We start from the raw sequence: 22,864 nt of genomic DNA, 5'->3' as shown, positions 1-22,864 counted from the left end.
AAACAGAAAAGAGAATGCAGTATAGCTGTTTTTGTTTTTTACTATAACTGTATTCTGTAAATTCTTCTGTTGTTGGTATATGTAGACCAGGGGCGTAGCGGACATTTTAAAAGTGAGGGGACGGCTATATGAGATCATATGTTCATATAATTATTAATCACCTGTTTCCAAATGGTCTGTCTCTAAAAGTGAGGGGGACGGATCCCTACCGTCCCACCCTGTTGCTACGCCCCTGATGTAGGCCACGTTATGTGCAACTGTATACACCGTTTTTGTGGGAAAAATACAGTAAAGCATATTTGGCACCATGTATGTGTGTTTTATATGAAAACAATATTCTGAAATATTTTACAATGCACTTCTGTAGGCCTGTGTACTGTCTGTAGTAAGTGCAACACTGAATAAAAAAAGGCTTACAGTAAGTCATTGTGATGAACGGAGAAGAAGTGGTCATTGTGTTTTACATTAAGCCCATCAGTGATCAACTGGTTCTTATGAATGTCTATTGATGTGATGGTTTGTGTGTGTGATTTGAAAACAAAAATACCAAAGAAATCACACTGTTTTGAACGTAAAGTTTCATTTTGCGGGAGAATTGAAGGGTTTTGCCCAATGTGTGCGTGTTTTTTGATTTGTGTGTAGAGTTCTGACGTTCAGAAAATGTATGTAAACAATTGGGAAAAACTGTAAAGAAGCAAGTTTTTCTATCATCTATACATTGAGATTTGGAGTACTTTGGATTTTTTAATATTGATTGCTTAAGTAACTAAGTTACTTTTTAGACAAATTATTTAGAAAATTCATTTAAATGCAATTAATTAAGTTGTAATTAGTTATTAGTAATTAATTACGTTTTTGAAGTAGTTTACCCAACAGTAGACATACTGTACTGCGGCTCTTAAACTGTGCTTGTTGCAGGAAAGCCAATGAGATGTTTTAACAGGCGTACCTTATGAACGATGAGTTCGTGTGTCCCGTCAGGCAAAGTCCGTCCGTCTTCCTGCATTAGAGGGACGAATGAGAATCCAAACAGCTTCTTTTCCCCCTTGTCTTTTGCTGGGGAACACAAAGACTGCATATTAAAATCTTGAACGTAATATTGAAATGCATAGACACATACAATCTTTATAAAATAAAAGCTTACAGGAGCGACTTTTTGGGGAGTATCATTCTCAATTTTGAAGCAAAACATGGTCAAAACAGCTTTATCTTTTGAGTGTTACCGTGTCTTTATCCTAACAGTCTCCTCCATTTTTCCTCAAATGAATTTCATTAAAATAAACGGCAAATCACTTTCACCAATATTTTATCATGCTTTACTCTATTCCTAAACTACTTTGAGTTATTTTGACCCTTGGTTAACAAACTAGCAAATGCCTAGTTTCAAACAAAACCAGACTTGTGAGCATAGACCACAGGGTTCAAGAGCTACAGACATCATTATGCAAAATAAATCTCGTTTTTGACTCTTAACCCAAAAGCAGAACCAGCATAAACCACTGTGGCTTTAAAGCAAGATGATCTGGGAGGTTTTAGCCTACACAACATCAGAACACAGCTCTGACTCAAGCACACACCAACATACACTCAACTCGGATGCCTTTCATCAAAACATTGGCCCATTTTTAACAAAAACACCCCTTGGTGATCTTTAATTACACTTGTCCATATAAAGGAGTCATTAGGGATGCTCTGACTCACTGCTATTTCTCCAGCACTTTCAGCATTCGTTTGAAATTCAGACCATTTAACTTCCTCCCTCAAGCTCTGCGTCTACCAAAATGTGGAAAATATGTTCTTGCTTTGGTCGTGTTTTATGTAAGGAATAACTGATGATGGGGTGTTGAATTATTAAATGATAATGTACACCCGAGGTGATGATGCAAAGCGGAGTGGCCGTTACACCTCAGGTGACCATTATTTTCTAATAAATCAATGAACTTGAGAGAAATTCTTGCACTTTATGTTGTAGGCTGTGAATTTTGAATAACAGGCATAAACCTGACAAACGTCTTGAAATACAATGTCTAAACAATGTGCTATATGTAGTATTTTTGTAATAATTGACATCAGTTTATTGAACTATTAATAAACCACACCCGAACGTCTAAAAATGTGAGACACTGCACTCAGGAATGGGTTTTAAAAAAAGTGCAGCATAGCAAAATGTCCCAATTATGTGATACTATGTAATAACAACAACAATGAACCCTTCAGAAATAGGAAAACAACGTTGTGATAAGTTGTGTTATGATCAGCATCTGAAGAAAAATCATACTCTGGATATCTGGACAAAGCCACACTAGCTATGTTTCCATCCAAAAAAACTAAATTAAATTTATGCACATAACTGAAACATCGCTTAAAAGGTGTACGAATAAAGCAGCGTTTCCATCCAACAAGTCAAAGAGAACAAAATCATCACCTCCTGATTAACTGGCGCCAAATATCAAAAGTAAAAAGGGAACTTGCTGCGATAGGAGAAGCTGCGTGAAATTTTTCTTTATTTAATAAATGACTTGCGCCTCAGAAGACAATGCCGACACGCAATGAAGACGTGGTGGCGTTTGAAGGCGTCAGACGCGGAGCACAGATGCTCTTGACTACACTGGAGGTAATTAATAATATAATAACACTAATACTTGTGTTTTAGAATGTCCAAAGCAACATTTCAGATGTTTTTCAATGTGCTCAGCCTGCCGGTTTGTCCACTCACACACATTTTTATCATCACATGATCTCTTATAACAAAAATCACATGACTTGTTTTAATGAGCATGCTGGAATTTGTTCGGTAAAAGTGTTGCCATTGTAGTTTATGCGCATCTTTTCTTATCGAATAAAAAGTTTATCCTCCTCAGTTTTTAATGCCCATTTTCAAAATCGATGCGCATCTTGGCATTTACATAAACCGATTTTTTATGTGCATATGCATTATGCGCATAAAAACAGGTAGATGGAAACGTAGCTAATGAGCGCCTCCTCCACCGTGATAAAACAGTTGTCATGCCAACTTTCTACTATAAACAGAAGCTCACAACGGTTGCCCGCCTGCCAGTTCTTCCGTTTGGTCGACTGCTTTTGTACCTGACAGTGCTGTGATGCGCTGCATGTGAAAGTTGACGATCTCTCAACTTTACATGACGTCTAAAAAAAATGACACGGCGCATCAAAAAACATGAAAAATATCCGTAACAGTCACACATGTGCATCAAGAGTGGGTTTACACTAAAAAAACTATAGAAAAGCAGCACATTGGAAAGGAAAAACACATTCTTGTTGTATAATACAATCTTAAAGAAAAACCGACTATGGCCTATTAAATTAACAGAGAATAACGCACTCCTGAGGTGGTGATACATTGTTTTCTAAGAATAATGAACTAATAATAAACAGACTGAAGTGAGTTATTCTGCTTATAATATGCTTTAACCAGGTTACCACACTGGTTATCACACCTAAATATACTGTTCAAATAATGTATTTTATGTTTTATATGCTCTGAAATAAAATGACATCCTTTGTGTACTGATATGGAACTGAAAAGTGGGTCGCACAATGGATGCGTCGCGACATGACAGGACATGTCTTCTAGAATTGTACATGTTGATTTCTATGAGGCCACCCACACCGGCACAATTGTTTACATCTGTTCACCTTGCTAGCAACATATAGATATTATTTATATCTTTACATATATTTATATCACAGTTATCTGTACATATATTTACAAGCATTTATTATTTAAAGACCGTCTGGTGTTCAACCTGCTTAATAGGCTCAGGATCTATCTGGAACTACTTTAGCTGTATGTGAAAAAAACTGCACACCTTAGAATGTTCATGAGCCAATAGGAATCGAGCATTCAACCCCCTGTAGAGTGTGTGAATATTATAACATGTCTGTTTTGTGGGACTCACTGGAACAATGGCGAAATTCAAAGCGGACGTGAGAACCTCGAAACATGTCGACAGGGATCGGCAGTTTTATTTGCTCCGCCCATCGCGGGCTGTTGTTGTGGTAAAGCACGAAGGTGTGATATTCATCTCCACCCGGCTCACCCGAACCCACGGCCACAAAGCCCTGCAGACACAAAGAAAAGAGAAACAACACTGTGTTAAAGGATACGGTAAACCACAAACCTCTTTCCGCTCTATCTCCTTGACTGTTTGGCAGCCGTCAAAGTGAAGGACAAAACAAAGAGTATATGATAGACTTGAATTATCTTTAATGTCAGTTTATATCACCTGTTTTGGACAAGAACAGAAATTTGCGTTGACAGTCCAGCTGGTATGTTCAATAAGCTTCAATCAAAGGATTAAGTGTGTTCAGACAGGAAGTCTGAACATCAGAAGAATAAAATACTACTTTATATGCATAAAGACAGTTTTTTATGCACTTTTATTATATATATTTTTTGTCTAATATAAAAAAAAATTCAAAATACACTTAATTTTTTTTATTTTGTCACACTTTATCAATTTGTGTCAGCAGATTTCACTTGCACTACATGCTCATAAAGGCTATTTCCTCAAAATGACTGTTTTCTCCTGCACTGTGCAATAAATGTCCGGTTCAACAGTATATAATTCACATTTTTGTTAACATGTGCTTTCTGAAGGTTTTTAACAGAAGGATCTCTTTAAGCTTGATGATATACACAACACTTAATACAACATCTTTAATGTCATTTTATATTACTTTCGTATCTAGTTCTCATTCATATTTGTAGTTCGTATTAACACATACTTCCTCGCGCTACCATATCACTCCTGTACTTCAGCAACTTCACTGGCTTCCTGTTAAATCACGTATTGATTTTAAGACTCTGATTTTAACATACAAAGCAGTGCATGGGCTAGAACCTGACTACATTTGTGACCTGGTAACTCTGGCCACCGTTCGTTCTTCATCTGCAATCTTGCTGTATCAGCCACGCTGTAAACTGAGGACTATGGGTGGTCATGCTTTTTCGTACAGTGCGCCTAAGTTATAGAATGGCCTACTCACCAGCATCAGGAATGCTGTTTCTCTGGAATGTTTTAAGAAACTTCTTAAGACTCACCTTTTTACCGTTGCTTTTAACTTAGATTGATTATTTTTGTTAATTTTATCATCCAATTGTATTGAATAGTTCATATTTTATTGTGGTCTTTTTATTTTTTGACTGTTTTATTGTTCTGCTTTGTTTGCCTTGTATCTCTGTTAGCACTTTGGAACTGAGAAAAGCGCATTATAAATAAAATGTATTATTATTATTATTAGTTCTGACGTAGTATCAGTTTGTTTGTATTAGGGCTGCACGATATTAGACCAATCGGACATTGCGATATTTTGTTTTGCTTCGATATATATTGTGACATGAATATAATTGAACAGCTCTATTTGAAAAGATTTTAACAACTGAGATCAACTTGAGTGATCAAATCTTTTTTTATGAAGTGCGTCTGCATAAAATATAATAAATTACGATCATACGACAGAGCATGGTTTTCCGTGGAGTCTAAAGTCTGATTTATACTTCTGCGTCAATCGAACGTGTATACTCCGCCGCAGTTTACGTGTGGTCATAGAAATTGAAGGGAAGTGGATACAAACCTTGAGAATCTGTCCATCTGCATCCAATGCGTAGATGGTGATCTCTACGTTTCTTGCCACACTCTTCCCTCCCTTCTCGAACTCGCCTTTCTCCAGCGTCATGTAGAGATCATTTCGCATCTCACCTTCAAGAGAACAACATATGTGAGGAAAAGAGGTTTTATATCGCTACAACCTTTAGGACTATCTCTGTGTAGGTGGCAGTTGTAAACCTAGTCATAAATAAAAAATAATATGTAAAATAAAAGTGTCAATTATGTCTTTAATATTATAAAAAAACTATTATTACATGAAACGATTACATATAAAATCATCTACAAAAATATTATTAAAAACATACATGCATACATATATATTTATATATGTATACATATAAAAAATATTATTTAATGTTAATATTTTGCAATATTACTTTTTTAAAAGAAGGGGGAAATCATACTAAACAAAGTTTGCATGTGTGTAATTTACACAAAACAAAATGATATATATATATAAAACCAACGTGCCAGCTTAATTTGAAAAAATAAAGAAGTTCAAAAAACATTTTCAGAGTAAAAATTAGATGTTAAAGGTCTCGTGAAGAGCTTTGAAATGTGCACTTTTATTCAATATTTGACATAATCTCACCCGAAATATGATGAGAGGGTGGGACATGGTGTAGCTCCCCCCCTTTTTTTAAACAGCCAATAGTTTTGTATTATCACTGCTCTTCCAGTGAGAGTAGTTGAGATCAAGCCTATCAAATGAGAGGCGTTTTAAAGGGGGTGGGGCATGTCAGATAGGTTTTGATTGGTCACATTTAATGAGAAACTTATGGTATGAGATGACGTGAATAAAACTTTTGATCCAGTTAGGCGGCAATGAAAAACTACAAACTTTACATGTTTAAATCAGTTTCATATCTTGGTCTCTGTTTTGGTGCGCACTAGCTTATAGATATCCTAAAAACCAACAATACTGATACTAACATCTATCACACTTTAATTTTATGGGACCTTCAAGCAGCGAAGATCTTCATCACATCTAAACATGGATCGAACCTTCAAATGTTTGCCATCCAGTTCGTACAACATTTGCCCTAAGAGTGCATTTCCAGCATGGATTTTCTATGTTAAAATGAAACAATGAATCCCAGTGGACGCCTTAACATGGACAATGGAAAATCGAATGACTTTTCACCATGTTCATTGATTTTCACAATGTTTGCTCAGCTGAAAATCCCACAGACCAATGAGATTCAATCTTTCCAAGTGTTGCAGTAATGAAATCTCTCAAGCCACATGCTTTTGGTGTATAATTTGCTGAAGGTTTATTACTGTAATGCTTTAAATGTTAGTATCATTATGACAGGAGAGCACAAACACACTAATATGAAGAGTTCATCCCTCTCAAATGTCGCCAGCAGGTGCGTCCTGCAACTCACATTAAGACCAACTAAAAAAGGAGCGCCAAAACGAACATCACCTTTTTAATCAGACAGGAAATGCACAAGACATACATCAACACCCACACCACAGATGATACAAATGCACATTTCCCACTAGCAGAAATCTAATACTAAATTAAGCACAACAGCATTTCTCATTGATAATCATTTGGTTTAATTTGTGGATATGGACTACAGAAGACATTTGTCCCATGAAGGGTGGTCTGTAAGTGCACTCTGGGTCACATTTTTAAAAGCAACAAAGGGGACAAATAGATTTGTGTGCAGAGCGGAGGAAGTGTGGGTTCCTGTGTATTTATGTAATGCCTATTTCAAGAGCTTTTTGCCATCACCTTTGATGAAGTGTGAAATGGGACGTCTGCAGAGTTTCAAAGATTAAAATGCAGATCAATAGAATGGCCATTTAAAACTAAAAGTTCAGATTCGGGACTGCGTGAAACAAGTTGTCAGTAATTTCAGTCTCATCTCTGCAGTTTGTTTGTTTATTAATTGCCACATCAGCAAGTTATGGGTATCTCAAGCCAAGATCGATACACATAAAAACATTACATGATAAGAAAAACATCATACTTTAATAAGAGATGGTACACAAATACATAAACAGAAATAAGTAATAAAATTCACAAAAAAAGTACATTAAAAGTTAAAAATTATTTTTAAATCATTTATTTTCCTTCGGCTTTGTCCCTTATTTATCAAGCGAAATAAACCGCCAACTATTCCAGCATATGTTTTATGCAGCAGATGTTCTTCCAGCCGCAACACCCATGGAAAACACCCATGCACTCTCGCATTCATACACTATGGCCAATTTTGTTTACCCAATTCACTAATGGTGCATGTCTTTGGACTGTGGGGGAAACTGGAGCACCTAGAGGAAACTCACGCCAACATGGGGAGAACATGCAAACTCCACACAGAAATGGCAACTGGCCCAGCCGGGACTCGATCCAGTGACCTTCTTGCTGTGAGGCGACAATGCTAACCAATGAGCCATCCATCAAAGTGTTTTCATAATAAAAAAAATGTCTAATGGTTCTTATATTTTCACATTCTAATAAAATCTGTTTGATGGTGAGAGCAGCTTGGCAGTAATTAAATGTTGGTGGTGCGTCATTATAGGCATGGGACGATAACCGTTTTTAAGGTATACCGCCGTTTGGAAAAGTCAAGGTTTTAAACCCGCCAAAATTTCCTGTAATATCGTTGCTAAGGTAAACGTAAGATTTTTTTATTTACATTTTTTTATATTTATTGATTGATTTTTTTTAGACAACATTATCTTCAGATGAAAAAATATCCAAAGATTCCGTTTTAAATTGTAAATAAATCTGTGTTTTTGAAACAAATGAAGACAGCTGAAGTCAGTGATTCATTTGAATTATTCAACTTGACATGTTTACTGCTCCAAAATATTAGAAATCTTTCAAAAAACTAAATATATTGTGTTCAAAGAGGAAAAAGTTTTTGTTTTTTTACCAAAGACATTTAAAAAGAATTTTTATATTTTAGAGCAGTAATCACAATACTGTATTAGCCTGATATTTTTGTCCAAGGTTATCATACCGTCAGAATCTTATACTGGCCCATGCCTACCTCATTATTCAATAAATACAAGTGAGTCAACCTAGAGCAGGGGTGTCCAAACTCGGTCCTGGAGGGCCGATGTCCTGCAGATTTTAGCTCCAACTTGCCTCAACACACCTGCACGGATGTTTCTAGAAAGCCTAATAAGTGCTTGATTAGCTAGCCCAGGTGTGTCTGATTGGGGTTGGAACTAAACTTTGCAGGACACCGGCCCTCCAGGACCGAGCTTAGACATGCCTGACCTAGAGTAACCATTTCAGCATCTGGTATAAGCAGACTGTTCATGTTTGGAATTAAAAAATACAATTCGAAAGTGTCTTCCTTTCTGCACAAGTTTGCAACACATTTGCATAATGGCAGGTTTACACTGGCTGCCCATGAATAAATGTCTACTTTGACGCTCAAATAACTAAAGAGTTTGGTCCAAAATGATGAGTTTGGATTTACATGTTGTAAAATTATAGCCATTGACAATAAATGACCATAATGCATAAAGGTTTGGAATCACTTGAGAGTAAATAGTATGCAAAGAAAAAAAAAAAGTGAACCATCCATAAGTATATTGAAATTATCAAAGCTAGATTTTTGCCCTTTTTATTAAAGTGTCCTTACTGTGGATCTAAGCAAAAATAAATAAATAAATAAATAAATAAATAAATAAAGGATACAAATCAAACTTTTTTTCCCATTGCAAGATTACAATAAGCAGAGGTATCAGCATATCAGTGCACATAAACATGATCAATGTTTGCTCTCTAATAGATGTAAGCCTAAAGAAAAAAACAGAAACTTTTAAGTTGGGTGTGAGCACGTGTTTGTCTGTGTGGTCCTATTTCAAGACACACTTCAAAACAGCAGTGGCCAACTAATGGCCATATGACAGTTGCTGTGGCAACAATCAGATATATACGTATAACAAACAAAGTGCGTTTCCTGAAGAGGCACACACACCACATCCACACACACACAGAGAAAGAGATGTATCTTATTTAAATAATCTAGACTTTTTATTATTATTATTCTTATTGTTATATTTATCAAATGTATTATCTGTTTTTTTTTACATTTATTTCTTATTTACTGTATTATTATTTTTATTTTCATTATTATTTGATGATGTTAATATATTACATATTTGAAGTGCTTTGGCAATACTGTATTGAATGTCATGCCAATAAAGCAACTTAAACTTGAGCTAGAGCGACAGCGAGAGAGCAAGAGAGATCGAGATCAGCCTACAGCATAAGACTAATAATAAACCTGGCCGCCATAAGGCACAGTTACTGCCAGTGACGGCACATTCATCCAAGAGGCAGCAGACAGGCTGCTTGTGCAACCAAAACATCTGGGTCAGTCATGGAAAGACGGAGGGTGAAAATACACTCAGACGCACGCGCGCACACACACACACGGACGCACATACGCACAAAACACACACACAAAACACGCACAGGCTCCAATATATAATATTTACAGTTGAAGTCAGAATTATTAGCCGTCCCCTGAATTCTTTTTTCTTTTTTAAATATTTCCTAAATTATGTTTAACAGAGCAAGGAAATTTTCACAGTATGTCTGATAATATTTTTTCTTCTGAAGAAAGTCTTATTTGTTTTATTTCAGCTAGAATAAAAGCAGTTTTTAATTTTTTAAAAACCATTTTAGGGACAAAATTATTAGCCTCTTCAAGCTAGATATTTTCCGATAGTCTACAGAACAAACCATTGTTATACAATAACTTGCCTAATTACCCTAACCTACCTACATTTGACCACCCCTATAATGGTTCATACCATTGTGAATGCTTTAAAAAAGAAACCGCACCAATCAGTCTATGCGGAGAAAAAAAAAAAAATTCTATAAATAGTCTGAAATCAGCAGATCTAGACCATTGATACACACCGCAAGTTCACAAGACACTTTTCTTGTATAAAAGGTTTTTGTATCAACATAAAATTATGCGCATAGTGTTTATAATTTGACCTACAGTAACTTCTGAAACAGCTATTCAGAGATTACTGTAGTTTAGAATACACTAAATATCCGTCAAAACACTGAAAACTTTAGGATGGATTAATAATTTAGATGCAAATTAAATAAATACAGACTGGTGACTGCAGTTTGATGAACATGAAAGTGAAGTTGAACATCTCCCATGGCCTGCACAGTCACCAGATGTAAATATTATTGAGCCACTTTGGGGTGTTTTGGAGGAGCAAGTGAGGAAACATTTTCCTTTATCAGCATCACGTGGTGACCTGGCCACTATTCTGCAAAAAGAATGGCTCAAGATCTATCTGGCCACTGTGCAGGACATGCATCTTTTATATGTTTATTGTAAACGTTCATTTGAGTACAATCAAATTGAATTTCAGGTTACATTTGGTCTTCGGTATGCAATCTTAAATTACCTTAGAATATTCAGACATGTACATTCGTCAGGTGTATTAACTATACATTATAATAAAATTGAGCTAAATTATTAAAAGACGTTAAAGAAAAATGAAATGGAAAAAGGAGAAAAAAATAGTTTAACCATTTATAAAAGACGAATCACTGTCTGGCCATTTGAGATCAGGCATGAATATAAACACTACAATATTGCTTTCAATAGTATTACAGTACACTGTGAGTGTATATTAGTACTCTTTGTTGTTCATTTTTGGCATCACATGATGTCACACTTAAATAGTTACCTTAGTGAGCGTATAAAATGGTCTCAAAACTGTAGATCTTTAAGCAAAAATCCAGCTCACCTGGCATGATGACATCCGAGAAGCCCAGTTTTTTGGTGATGGACACTCCTCTGGTGAAAAGCACCATATATTCTCTCCGCAGCTGTTCAATGTCACCGTGTAGCAGCTGGAGAGCCACCGCCAGACCTGAATTGAACACACACATTAAATTCATATAAATTTTTAAACAAGGAGAGCATAATATGAGCTAATTGAGGGTGATTATTCACACTTTTCTTGAATCCTAATTGATTGTTAATAAATGGACGTTCAAAGCAATAGACAGACAGTGAGAAAACTGTGCACCTGCATATGATGAATATTCACAGGTATTCACTGGAGAGAAGATGAATATTCATTAGGCAGCTCTGAATAAAACAATCCTCCCACATTACACTCTCTTATTTCGAGAGGATGTGATGGTAAATGTCAATCTGCTGTGTTTTATTTAGTGCAGATGTTAACCAGATAAAATCTGGCAGTGTTTCTGTGGGTGGGTGAAATTAATGGAGGACGGAAGGAATGAATGAAGAATGGATGGACGAAATGAACAAACAAAAAAAACGATAGATGGATGGAAAGAATGAACAAGTGAAAGATGGATGGATGAACAAGCAAACAAATAAACAACGGACGGATGGATGAACGAACAAGCGAATGATGGATGGGCGCATAAATGAACAAACGAGCGAACCATAGATAAATGGAAGGATGGATGAATGAATGAAATAATGAATGATTGAACAAAGAAGTAAATAAAATGATGGATAAATGAACAAGTGAATGATAGCTGGATAGATGAAATGAATGAACAAGTGAATGGCAGATGGATGGAAGGATGGATAAAATGAATGAACAAGCAAACAATGAATGGATAAATGAATGAATGAATGAATGAATGAATGAATGAATGAATGAATGAATGAATGAATGAATGAATGGATGAATGAACGAATGAATGAACAAGCAAATGATAGATGGATGATTGAATAAACAAAGTATACAATATATGGATGGATGGATGGATGGATGAATGATCGAACAATGTAAAAGATATATGGATGAATGAATGAACAAGCGAATGGAAGATTGACGAATGAATGTGAAAAATGATTGAATGAAAGACAGATTAATGGATAATTGAATGAATGAATATACAAATGGACGACAGATGGATGAATGAACAATTGAATGATGAATGGATGGATGAATGAACAAGCAAATGATAGAACGAACAAAATAAACGATATATGGCCGGTGAATGAATGAACAAGCAAACAATGAATGGGTAAATGAATGAATGAATGAATGAATAAACAAGCAAATGATAGATGGATGATTGAATAAACAAAGTATACAATATATGGATGGATGGATGAATGATCGAACAAAGTAAACGATATATGGATGAATGAATGAACAAGCGAACGGAAGATTGACGAATGAATGTGAAAAATGATTGAATGAAAGACAGATTAATGGATAATTGAATGAATGAATATACAAGTGGACGACAGATGGATGAATGAAAAATTGAATGATGAATGGATGGATGAATGAACAAGCAAATGATAGAACGAACAAAATAAACAATATATGGCCGGTTGGATGAATAATCGAACAAAGTAAACGATATATGAATGGATGGATGGATAATCGAACAAAGTAAACGATATATGGATGGATGGATGAATAATCGAACAAAGTAAACGATATATGGATGGATGGATGAATAATCGAACAAAGTAAACGATATATGGATGGATGGATGAATAATCGAACAAAGTAAACGATATATGGATGGGTGGATGAATAATCAAACAAAGTAAACGATATATGGATGGGTGGATGGATGGATGAATGGATGAATAATCGAACAAAGTAAACAATATATGGATGGATGGATGAATGACGAATGAATGAATTAATGATTGAATGAATGAATGAAGGAGAGATGAATGGATGAATTAAAGGAATGCACAAAATGCATGGATGGATGAAATGAATGAACAAATGAAGAACAGTTGGATGGATGAAAAAACGCAAATGATGGATGTATGAAAGAACTAAGTGAACAATGAATGGATGAGTGAATGAACAAACATACGGATGATGGATGGAAGGACGGATGGATGGATGAAACAACAACAAAAACAATGAATGAATGAATGAATTAATGAATGAATGAATGAACGAACAAGTGAATGATGGATGGATAGATGGATGGATGGATAGATGTATGGATGGATGAATGAAATGAATGAACAAATAAAAGTGAAAATATATGAAAAGTATAAGAGTGAACGATTTATAGATGGTTGGATGAATGAACAAACAAGTGAACGATAGAATGAATGAACAAGTGAATGATGGATAGATGAATGAAATGAACAAGTGAATGATGGATGAAGGAATGAATGAACAAACGAACGATGGACAGATGGATGAATGGATGATTTTCAAAAAAAGGTTAATACACGCATCATAATTTTAGGGAATCAACTTTAAACCTTTAAACCGATCGTTCCTTCATTGGTCTGAGATTTGGAAAACTGGAAGACTCGAGGTGAAAATGAACCTGAAATGCCATCAGTAAATGACAGTACAATGATTTAGTAAACATAGAGCTCTTAATGAAGCTCTGAGGTTGATCATAAACTGGCACAATCTCAATAGCAGGGGCTTCATGTTGTATAACGGCTGTTTGATGGCATCATGTTAGAGAAATTCTACTGGAGAATTATTCAATTACTGAGCTCCTACATAGTCTCCATTAATCACCCGGACAGATTCAGAGCGTGAACATGGGAACTGAGCCAAACAAAACCCAAATAGAAATGTTACACCAGTAGAATGTAAGCAACTCACAGCAATTAGAAGACAATGATTAATGCAACTTTCCATGCATGACTTGCATTTCAATGCATAATGTGTAGGATTTTAAGTCACTATATTTAAATGGAGCTCCAGTTCACTCTCACAAATAAAATAAAATAAAATAAAATAAAATAAAATAAAATAAAATAATAAATATATATAATAAATATATAATAAATATAATAATAAAATAAAATTACTAAAAAAATCAAATAATAAAATAAAAAATTAATTTAAATAAACAACAAATTAAAATAAAATTTAAATAATTAAAAATAATAATAAATTCAAATAAAATAAAATAAATTCAAATTAATTTAAAAATATAATAATAAAATACAATTACTAAAAAATCAAATAATAAAATAAAAAATAAATTTAAATAAACAACAAATTAAAATAAAATTAAAAATAAATAAAATAAAAATATACAAAAATTAAAATTTAATTAAATAAATTAAAAATATGCATTTCTGAGTGTTGAGGTTAAAACTAAAATGAAAGCTTTTTTTAATATAAATGATCAAACAGCATGTAAAAAATATTATTTTAAACTTAAGTTCAATTAAATTAAGATTTAATTACTGCTCCATTAACTTTCAGTCCATTATCATAATCACCCTGATGTTTAATAAGATCCCGTTTCTTTTGTCCTGTTCAGCATAACTGATGTGGTGAAGATTCTATTTAATAGGAACTGCATTGCTTATTAATAAGCATCATAGCAAAGATGTTATCTTGCCTCACACCACATGAGCAAGAGTTTAACAAACCGCACTGAATAATTTCATATATTAGCAGAAATTAGATCACTCTGATTAAAATCTTACATTTAGCAAGATGCTTTTATGAGCATCACTGTTCATTGTCTGAGCAAATAAACGACTGTGACGGTCATCATAATTCATTTATTCCCTGCCTTTTGGGATGTGTAGAGATCCTGCATGTGATTACGAGCTCTTCACAGAAAAAAATTGCAGAAATTGCAAAAGAAAAAGTTGCAAATCTACCATCTGGATTCTTCTGGTTCTTTATGTTTATATCCCTTTATCCTTCCACAGCCGGAATAAATTTATTAGCATGTGTAGCTGTTTGGATAAGCCACCCTGAGGGTCTTTTCATGCGTCTTCACATCTGAAATTATTAACTTGGAGTCATCATGCAAATGAGGTTTGCGGGAAAAGCCGAGCATCTTTATACCACAGCCAGATCCGCTGGCAAACCACGTACACACAAGCTTTATTGATGGAATGGGTGTTTAATTTAAGTGGAAAAACACTTTTGAAGGTTTGATTTTTCCCTCAAGTCCACTTATAATGTTTAAGAAACTTTCATGAATCAAACACTTGATTCTTAATAGAGTTTTCAAAGCCATTTTCAAGCCTGACCTTTAGAATAAAGTCCTGTTTTGATTCTGTATCTTTAAGAAAATATGTGTGCAATACATTTTTTTTTTACCTACACTGTAAAAATGCTGGGTCATTATCATGCTGGATCATGCTGTCACAATACAAATCACTCAAGTACATTTTTTAAATATAAACTGAAGTGGATTGAACATAAAATAATTACGTTTTCCCCCCCAAAAAAACAAGAATTGTATTGTTTCAACTCAAATAAGCAGTTTGAATAAGCAGCAAAAGCTGTTTTATGATAGTATTGCTATCTTATGCCATCACATTTTAATGTAAAATTTGGAAGAAACGTCATCAGTAGTATGGCAGTTTGTTGAACGAAAATAAAATGGTTTTACTCAAACACATAACTTTAAATTGTAAAACACATGCATGTAAACACATACCTAATAAAATTAATAATTTCAAAGAAACATTTTTAAGAGGTCTCTTAATTCTTTTAACCATATTTGCATATGTAAATGACCCATTTTATGTTTTTATAAACACATAAAACTGAATTTAATATATAAAAAACAAAAGATTATTAAAAATATAAAAAGTTTAACAGAATAACATATCAAAATAACATAAATAACAAAACATACTTTAATTAAAACATAAAATTAAGAAAAAAAATGTTTTTTATTCAATAAATAAAATCAAGTGATAATCCAAGTGATTAAAACATCTTAGAAGAGTATAAGAAGGTAAAAGAAAGCAATACTTTTGTGGACCCTGAATTTCACACCCACAGCCACACACCCACACACACACACACACACACACACACACAAAACATTTGCAATTTTCCATTTTCTTCAGGGTAAATCTTAAAATGACAACTTTTGTTTGAAATTTGCATAAAATGTTAGCAAAACTTTACTGAATAAAACTAATATGAACATTTGACAAACACATACCTAATAAATTAAATAATTTCAAAGAAACTGGTCATTTTTAAGAGGTCTCTTAATTCTTTTAACCATATTTGTATATGTAAATGACCCATTTTATAATTCTATAAACACAAAACCTGAAATTAATATATAAAAAAACTAAAGATTATTAAAACATACAAACATTAAAACAAAATAACATTTGAAAATAGAATAAATCACAAAACAAAACTGAATTTAAACACAAAATGAAGAAAAAAATAATAACAAAACTAAGACTTTTTCACTTGTAAACTACCTTTTTTATTTACCTAAGATTGAAGTAAAATCATTAAATAAATAAAAGCATATAAATGTCAACTACACATTTTAGTTTCATTTTTTAACTATAGCTTGACATGTAAATGACCCCTTTGATAATTTGGCAGATCTTTTTGCATGTGAAATCAGTAGCAATTAAATAAGTGTTTGGGTTCGTAAGTTTTTACCTGATTTAGCACATTTGAATCTGATTTTAATCACTTTTAATTCTTTGTATTTAATGTTTCTTTTGTTCTAGTTTATGTAAAGCACTTTGAATGAGCATTGTGCATGAAATGTGCGAAATAAATCAACTTGCATTGCTTTATGTGTCGCACAACCAATTTGACATAAGTGACTGAATCTCAAGGTTGTATTACCTGTGTTGGATCCTGAAAGGTTGTATCTGGAATTGACCTTCTTAATAATGTTGTCGTGAATTTGACTCCAGTCGCTTTCTGTGTTGCAACTGTAAATAAAAAAAATATATAATAAACAACAGAAATGAGAGCAAAAGTACTAGATTGAGTCTCAGAGACACAGAAAAGAAGCAATCATATTAAGAGGACGGGACGCGAGCCAGATGATAATGCGAGTGTGAAGCACAAACATCTAGAGCTGAACACATCTGTCTGCCCGCCGGCGCAAAGTAGGACACACTGTTACTGACTGCTCAGATTTACAGTTGTGCTTCAGACGGCAGCTCTTTAGATTAAAACCACCATACTTTGTTATGTACGAACACAGACAATGACTTAAATCTGAATGTGGAGTGGAAAAATTAGATCGGTTTCGCTTTAATGATTAGCCAGTGACATTTACGACAAAACAAAACAACAATTTTGACTTCAAACATGCACATAACGATTGATTACTATTGACGTAAGCCATGTAATAATAGTTTTAAATAAATAAAAATAATAATCATATGGTACTAAATGTATATATTTTTACATACGTAAAGAAACAATCTTCTGGATATAAAAAAACAACAAATACAAACTGTTTTGACTTCAAGCATGTATATATTTGTATTTCTATTTAATTACTTGAGTGTTTGCTTATTTTACGCCAAGTCATGATCTAAAATTATTTTCATAAATATAATGGTAATACATATAATTATCTATCCATCCATCGACATCTACATTTATTCCTCAATACGTATTTTCATCTGTATTTATATCCATCCGTTTATATATACACATCCATCCATCTACTGTATATCAACATCTATCTATATGTATATCCATCCATCTATATCTACATCTAACCATCTATATCAACATTCATCAATTTCTACATTAGTTTCTAGCTATTTCTATATCATCCATCCTTACATATATATTCATCTATATCTACATCTATATCTACACCCATAAACTTCTACATCCATATTCATGTCTATATCTACACCCATCTATGTCTATATCTACCCATTTATATCTACATCCATCTATATCTATATCAATCCATATATAGCCATCTATATTTACATCCATCCATATCATCATCAATTTATAGCTACATTAATATCCATCCATCTATACCCATATTATCCATCATTATTTATCCATTTATATCTACATCCATATATATATATATATATATATATATATATATATATATATATATATATATATATATATATATATATATCCATCTATATTTACATCATCCCTATCAACATCCATCTATATCAATTTATATCTACATCAATATCCATCCATCTATACCTATATCATCCATCCTTATTTATCCATTTACATCTACATCTGTCCACATCTACATGTACATCCATCTATGTCTATATCTACATCTACCTATTTATATCTACATCCATGTATATCCATTAATCTATATCTATTTATATATATATATTCATCTATATTTACATCCATCCATATCAACATCCATCTATATCTACATGTACATCCATCTGTCTATATCTACATCTACCTATTTATATCTACATAATCTATATCCATTAATCTATATCTATATCCATCCATAAATATCCATCTATATTTACATCCATCCATATCAACATCCATCTATATCTACATCAATTTATAGCTACATCAATATCCATCCATCTATACCTAGATCATCCATCCTTTTTTATACATTTATATCTACATCCATCTATATCTACACGTACATCCATCTATGTCTAAATCTACATCTACCTATTTATATCTACATCATCTAGATCCATTAATCTATAACTATATCCATCCATATATTCATTTATATCTACATCAATTTACAGCAACATCAATATCCATCCATCTACACCTATATCATCCATCCTTATATATCCATTTATATCTACATCATCTTCATTCATTCATATCTACATCCATCTATATCTACATGTACATCCATATCTACATCTATCCATCGAGATACAAATAAATATGTATAAATAGACTCATCTAAACATATCTTTGGCATATTCTATTATTTTTTAATGCCTTTATCATTGCATAAATCCATTGACGGAGGAAATAAAAATGAAGTTGACCAGAAAACTTCAAGCAATCTGATTAATCAGGAGCAGACCGGTCTGATTTCATAGTCTGGATGTATTGGATATAGTGTACTACTATACTGGATACTGACACTTACGCATAGACCTTCAGCAGGTGGTCATCTTTAGAGTCAGCAGTGAGAAGATCAGCAATACTGACCACAGCACAGCCAAATGGACGCCTGTATTGAACATTACACAAATTTTTCTTCTCTCCTGCACCCATCCTGCCTAAAACACACAACAAACACACACAAAACAATCAGTACTAAAACACACACCTGCAGGTTTCTACAACATCAATTGTTTAGTGGAAACCAAATCAACTTTTTACCAATCCTAATGATGTGGACGATGATATACACGTCTTTTCTCAAGTCGCCACTTCCCAGATCCTGAATAAAACACCAGCAATAATTTCATCAACACCAATTACCATGCATGATTACACTGGGAGTGATTTCAGCTCAACACTCACCACAAAAAGTGTGCATTGTCTTTCGGTCTTCTCTGGAAACTTGGGCAGACCGTTTTTATTGAGTTTAACAAAGAACCTTTCACTGCAAAACAAAGAGAGGGAGAGAGAGAAAGAGAGAGATGTGCGTTTAGCTCAAACACTGAGCTCATTCTGTGCAAATGCAGTTTAAAAACATAGAGATCTCAAGAAAGTGCATTTTAAAGCCTGTGAGCAGGAAAAGGTGAATGTAAAGGTGCAGTAATTTACCTAATGAAATAGTAATGCAGAAGTTTAAGTTTAACAAATGTATTAATCCCACTAGGAGCGATTAAATTAGGGCAGTTGCATCATGATACAACAAATACATAAAGAGACAAATCACTTACAATATTAAAAAACACAATCCAGCATGCTTCTTTAGAAGTTCATAAATAATACTACACAAAAAAACAGCAATAAGGAAAGGACCCATACATTAAAAGAATTTAAAACTTGCTAAAATGTAAGGTTATAAAGTGTTATTGCCGCAGGAACAAGGGCAACATGTAATTATTTTATATTAAAACTAGTTTAAAACAACTGAACAGATCAGAACAAAACATGTTTTAACAATGTTAAAAAAACGTTCAAAACATTATTAAAACAATATGAAACATGTTAGAATAAAATAAAACTTTCAAAATATGAATAAACAAAAAAAACACTAAGGTGAAGCAAAACAAAACATCCTTATTGCAAAACAAAATGATCAAAATGGGGGGGGGGAAATGTTATGAAAAACAAAATGTGTAAGAATATTTTAAGCTTGAAGCAAAAGTAAACCAAACACGTTGAACCAAAAAAAAAACCTAGACCTTAAGAAATATGATGTTTATTTGACAAGTACAATATTAAAAGTATATGATTTGTATATAAGTGAAGTTTCACAAACTAATTTCGAGAGGAGCACGTGATATGATTGATTGCAGCTGGTCTCTCATCTATAGTCATTAGTAAGCCAATTAGATTAATCCAAACTCACTATAAGTAGCCTGTCTAAAACTAATCTCTTATCTTCGTTTTCTGAAGAAACCCCCCATCCACCCCATCTCATTGGATCATTGGTACCGGTGCGCACAAGAAATCATTAATTATATTCATTTTATTTATTATCTGAGTCGGAGCGATCTTTTATTTTAAATATTTTTTTATTTTGAAAAATGACCGTATTCTCTCAGTTACATCTCAGTCGCTTGAGCACCAAAATTTACCCAAAAAGCTAGCAAAATGAGTAAGAAGCAGATGTCTTTGGAAAGTTTATTTGCAAAGCGGATAAGGCCCAGTGAAGGACTCACGAACTGCCAAGGAATGGATCTGCAACCCATTTGTCAACAAATCAGGTGAATCCAGCAGGTCTGTGCAAGAAGATCAACTGCTGGACATCGCAAATGACGACGGCTGTTCACATATTGCGTCTTTTCCACGTACAAGTTTGTTATTTCCAATGAAGGCACATCCATCTTTAGAAGGCAGCGAGCGCACCACAAGTCACATGACAAAAACTGACTGATCAGCTTCATATTTTGTATGGAATACACACATTTCGGTAGATTAATTTTCTGCAGTGCTTTTTAATTAAATTTTCTCTATAAATAAAACTTGTATCAGAGCTGCAGCAATGTTTTGTCAGCTTGTCATCCCCTCAGAAAACGGTTGATGGTCGCCAACAACCCCCCTCCCCCCCGGGCTGCAGTAAAATTGTAAATAGTTGACCGGTCCGCAGTGATAAAAAGGTAAGGAACCAACTGCTATAGTATTTCTATCAGATGCCAACACATAGTAGCATTACTATAGTGTCACCAATACTTCATTTTTTTTTCAAAAACATTTGTAATTCATGAGGTTATGTGCATTATGCCCTTGAGCAGGACATCTCAGCAATTCACCTGCGCTGAATTAATTTAAATATTATGTATTAAAAGCATTCAGCAAATAAAATTATTGTAAATACAAAACATTAAGCTCTCAGAACAACTGGCGTCGCCCACCGAAAACATAATCCACTTTCATGACTTTCACAGCTTCATGACAAAATACAAGCAGCCCTGTGCATCCCAACAGGAACAAAAGCTGGCAACAGCAAATGAAACAAAACTTCAAAATCCAATGCCCTCAGGAAAACACACACACGTTCATGCATTGACTTGTATTAAATCGGCCCTTCACACAAACACCATGTAATTAACTGTGTTTTGTTGTGATTTCAGTGTCCCATCACCACAGACAGAAGCACAAAGCCTGTTTTTGGCCTTTGACACACAGATGCAATTGCTTTCTGAAGAGTGGTTTGCGGATGCATTCCTCTTAAAACAAACTTGTCTGAAAAAACAAATAGACAAAAATAATGTTAAAGCTAAACAAACATTGTTAAAAAAAAATGTCGGAACAAAGAAAAAAAAAAAAAACAATATCAAAAATAAATGTGAATAAAAAAAGTGCTTAAAACAACTAAATGAGTGACAGCAAAACTAACAAACTAACAAAACAACAACAAACAAAACATGCTGGAGAAAAAAAAGGGGGAAACTATGTTAAAAAAATTAGTTTGAAATAAAACATAATAAAACTTTGTAAAAGAAAAGAAAAAAAAGTTTAGGATAACAAACCAGGTCAGAAAAAACAGGGACACTGGAGTGTTTTAAAGCTGCGATTCATCAGCTCATATGTCATCGCTCGTACATCGTCTTATAGACAAACCAGCAGATCAACATGACTTTGAAATGCTCCAGTGTCCCAGTATCTGTGGTTACACTCAGTAAACAGTGGTGAGTTTGGTGAGCTGATGACCTTCACGGCCAATCAAAGTCATTTCTGTTGAGCACATGAACACAATGGCCAATCAGATCTATTTATGAATGTGCTCAGTAGTGCTCAAATGTTGGCAGGAAATGGAAGTTTTTAAAACTTTAGTATCGATTGGTACCAAATTCCAGTATCGTGACAACACTAATATATGTTTATAAATTTCAAACAAAACTATGAAGACAGATCAGACTCAA

At 33.7% G+C, this 22,864-nt stretch overlaps 1 protein-coding gene across 4 annotated transcripts in view; it reads right to left on the bottom strand.

Annotated features, from left to right (window-relative positions):
- Positions 1-22,864, bottom strand: part of dock4b (dedicator of cytokinesis 4b) — a 173,987-nt gene that overhangs the window by 82,130 nt on the left and 68,993 nt on the right. For all 4 annotated transcript variants that reach the window (XM_056456057.1, XM_056456060.1, XM_056456058.1 and 1 more), the window contains exons 9-16: positions 19,848-19,929; positions 19,704-19,764; positions 19,468-19,600; positions 17,217-17,305; positions 11,388-11,513; positions 5,599-5,723; positions 3,921-4,083; positions 950-1,056 (exon numbers count right to left, since the gene is read on the bottom strand). In XM_056456057.1, coding sequence (XP_056312032.1) covers positions 950-1,056; positions 3,921-4,083; positions 5,599-5,723; positions 11,388-11,513; positions 17,217-17,305; positions 19,468-19,600; positions 19,704-19,764; positions 19,848-19,929 — 886 coding nt within the window. The remainder of the gene's footprint in view (positions 1-949; positions 1,057-3,920; positions 4,084-5,598; positions 5,724-11,387; positions 11,514-17,216; positions 17,306-19,467; positions 19,601-19,703; positions 19,765-19,847; positions 19,930-22,864) is intronic.

This window comes from Danio aesculapii, chromosome 4 (genome assembly GCF_903798145.1).
Source record: "Danio aesculapii chromosome 4, fDanAes4.1, whole genome shotgun sequence".
Classification (NCBI taxonomy): domain Eukaryota; kingdom Metazoa; phylum Chordata; class Actinopteri; order Cypriniformes; family Danionidae; genus Danio; species Danio aesculapii.
This window is presented reverse-complemented; position numbering and strand designations above follow the sequence as displayed.